The following is a 3,795-nucleotide window of genomic DNA, read 5'->3' on the forward strand; positions in this document are numbered from 1 at the left end:
GGGAACATCGAAGCAGAGTGAAGTGTAGGGATTTATGGAGACAATTGGTTCAGATGTGAATCAACTCCATTTTGTCTTCTTATTTATCATATCATATGTTCCAATATTCTCTTCCCTCTTTTTTTAATTATTGTGGTCCGATCTTTCATTATTAAATCTTTGTTTTTTTTTCTTTAATCATTTACCAGGGCAGAGGATGAGCCAAAAGAGCATTTTCTTTAGCTTTATTGCTTCTTCTCTATGCATATTTAGACTTTATGTGATGTTGTTCATCAGAAATATTCCTCATATCTCCCATCAATTGTACTAATGGGAGCCGAGATTAATTTATGTCTCCAAAGCAGTGGCTTCTCTACAAAATGTCACAATTTATTCTAGAGATCGCACATTCTAACCCTTCGCGTATTTTCATTGTATAGTTTATAGTCTTCTTGACTTAATAAAAAGCTACAAAACACGTCGCGATATGAAAAATGTGCTACACAATGTTAAAAAAGATTAGAATATGCGATATAACATTTTAAAAAATGAGATTACATCGCTAGTGAAACTTTGGAATTTAGTACGCAAATGACCCTTTGTTTCATACTAATATACAATAAATGTAACAAAAAAAATCATTTTAGTAGATGGTAAATGGTAAAATTTACAAATAATTATTTTAAATATAATGATGATCCGGTTATAAATTGGAATTGCCGGTTTGGAATCAACTGCACCGGTGATTTCAAAACATAAAACCTTATGGTTGCTGTTTTGGGCCGGCTTTAGCCCCGTCCCAATTTGGTTATGATTGGTTTAGGTTCGAAACCGGCCTCTGGCCATAGATAGAAACTAAGTGTCCAAGTCCGACCCAAATGGATTGACCAATGGTCATGTCCGTTTTTTACTAAGTAGCAACTATATAATTGAACCAAACAGTGAACAGATCCATTCCAAGTCCAACTACTAGAAATCAACAAAATAGTTGAATTGAATGTCCATCATTTTCATATCTAATGCCTCGCAAAGCATTGAATAATATATAGTAGGCAAAAACAAATGGGAGTAGTCTGTAGTCAGTCAGCAGCCCGCTCTGTAGCTGTCACCGGTGGCTCAAGTAACCTCTAAAACTAAGTTCACACGCAACAATAACAGTCGCATTATAGTATTTGCTTCAATAAGAAAGAGCAAATAAATAAAAGTGTTGCTTAATTAAGGCATCCTTAAATGAATCATTTATTCCTTTACTGCACATGCAATGCATACTTCTCCAGAATTTTATGTTGGAAGTTGCTGCTCTAACTCTTCTTTTCCTACTTACTTCACTATTAATGCTCTTTATCTATTAGCTCCTCGTGATGCAGATAAGTTAGTAAGACGTTTTTTTAATTTAAGTGAGGTTGCGAGTTCATACACTACTTATATATGCCGCCGTTTAAAATTTAGAATCAGAGTCTGCCTCCCGCAAGTAACATACACTACTCAAGCAGAAATTAGTTAGAAATTAAAAAAATTAAAGGTACCGTCTCATAATTGAGACTCGTTCAAAAAAACCATATACCAAAAAAAAGCTCTTTATCTATTTCCATAAGCAGGACTCGTTCTGATTTGGGTCGGATCTAACTCCTTCTCCGGGCCTCACTAGCCCAATTATAATGATGACTTTTACTTAATGGGCTGGGCTCCATTTGACCAACTTGAAAAGCAGAATTATTCCATCTACATAAACCCTAATTTCAAATTCTGAAAACTTTTCAACATTTTTGGTCGACATGGAGGGGATACGTACAGGAGAAGCTGAATTGGTAGTACATGTACACCCATCTCAAACTAACAATATTAATCAAGCTGTGCTCCGTCAACTGAGCTCCATGCAATTCAAGTTCGTTTCCTTTACCCTTCTTTTCATTGCATTTTCTGTATTTCTGTATTTTTCTGCACTCATTTGTCAAGAAATTGAAACTTGGAGCATATTTCTATATAAAAAATTAGTTTAAGCTAATGTAATTTTATTATTTAAGTGTTTCTTTTCATTTTTGCTTGATTTTGGATTTCTTTATAGGTTAAGTGAATTTTTTGATGGTGTTGTATTAGCTTATGAAGTTAAGTTTCAAGATAAACTAGCCAAAATTATTTCTGGAGTTCACCCTTATTGTGGAGTAAGACTAAAAGCAGAACTCTTACTGTTCTCTCCAAAGCCGGATATGCTTTTAGGTATTTTTTTCTGCATATTATGTAGCAGTCAACATTCAAAAGTTCCAATTAATTATGTTGAATATTATTTTGTAATGATTTTTTTTAAAGTCTTAGTTGGTAGAAATAATGAATTGCAGATTGATGTGTCTGCATTAGAGCTTCGATGCTATGTTTTTAACAACTCATTTTATAATTTTTCAGAAGCGAAGGTTGTGAAAGTTACCCCAGAATTTATCAATGTTATTGTTCTAGGTTTCTCATCTGCTGTTATAACAGCTGAAGACATCCGTGACGAGTTTAGATATAGAATTAGGGTACGTAGGTAACGTTATCCTCACTGTTGCTCTGAAGATCTTGCATTGTGTAACTCCCTTTACGAATGATGCTTAAGAGATGATAATCGTAGTTATATTTACTGACTTGATATGTGTTGTTTTGTTATAGAAACATGGCGAGGGAATATACTTTAGCAAATATCACAAGCAACACATTATAAAGGTTGGAACTTCGATACTTTTTGCAGTCAAGAGGTGACATATTATTTTGTTTAGTTTCAATAGCGCAGGTTCATTTATAATGGCATCTGTTTGAATTGTTAGATGCTTTGTTCTTCGTCCATTAATAACTGTGAATGAGATGGTTATATTGCGTAATATCAGAATTGATTTGCATGGATTGAGAACTTGCTCGGTATCATTTTCCTGTAATAACTTTATAGTAATAGTTACATGAATATCCAGAAATGTCAATTTATTTGTTGTTTTCAGCTAAAAAAACTAAAGCTATAATTTGTAGTTTCTTGGTTTCGTTCATGTTCTAAAGCTGGCATTTGTTAATTTTCAGTTTGGATGAGGATATGCTACACATCTCTGGATCACTGATTGCAACTGACACTGGAAGCCGAAGCTGGTTAGATGAACAAAAAAGAAATGCTGAAATGCACAGGTTTCACTACTAAATTGATGAAAGTTGTTCTTACATTTGCAAATTGAAAGCTAGTGAGATGTTAACTTGTCGATTAAATTCATAGTGGAAACAAGAAAAACAAGAACAGGACACAGCCTAATGGAATTGAAGTGCATGAGCATGAGACTGCTGGTGGAGTTGCTTATTCGGTCGACGATAACCGTGCAATTAAGAAGTCAAAGAAGCATAGAAATGCAGAAGATAGTTGAGGGAAATTGCTTGTTTATTTTTATACTCTTTTATTCATGTTTATTCAAATTCTAGAACCAATTTGTAGCACATTTTTTTCAATACAATTACAGATAGGATTGGGATTCTCTCATGTTCAAAAGAAAATGAGGGATCATGTTCACTAATCTACACCATTCATTGATAACATATCCTACCACTAGGCTAAACATGAGGAGATAGATTTTGCTGCACATTATCTGCTGTCCTGAGTATCAATATTTTGAGATATTGGTTAAAGCTAATTGGCTAAAGTCGTGCTCACTTTAACATGGCCGAACGTCTCTTGGTAGTATTGCATTAGATGGGTTCTTTCTCTTTGACATTGCAATTGCAATTAGCTTGGATCCTTATTATTGCAATTACACTATTTTGGTATCTTTGGTTCAATGGAATTTATTTAATGAATATTAATTATATTTG

The 3,795-nt window shown here is 33.8% G+C and overlaps 1 protein-coding gene across 1 annotated transcript; it reads left to right on the forward strand.

Annotated features, from left to right (window-relative positions):
• Window positions 1-1,594: 1,594 nt before the first annotated feature.
• On the forward strand, window positions 1,595-3,500 carry LOC126687411 (uncharacterized). The gene is made up of 6 exons (XM_050381975.2): window positions 1,595-1,864; window positions 2,045-2,196; window positions 2,380-2,492; window positions 2,623-2,708; window positions 3,022-3,123; window positions 3,209-3,500. The coding sequence occupies exons 1-6, from the start codon at window positions 1,755-1,757 to the stop codon at window positions 3,351-3,353; spliced, it is 708 nt and encodes a 235-aa protein (XP_050237932.1). The 5' UTR covers window positions 1,595-1,754; the 3' UTR covers window positions 3,354-3,500.
• The last annotated feature ends 295 nt before the right edge of the window (window positions 3,501-3,795 follow it).

Source organism: Mercurialis annua, linkage group LG1-X (assembly GCF_937616625.2).
Source record: "Mercurialis annua linkage group LG1-X, ddMerAnnu1.2, whole genome shotgun sequence".
Taxonomy (NCBI): Eukaryota; Viridiplantae; Streptophyta; class Magnoliopsida; order Malpighiales; family Euphorbiaceae; genus Mercurialis; species Mercurialis annua.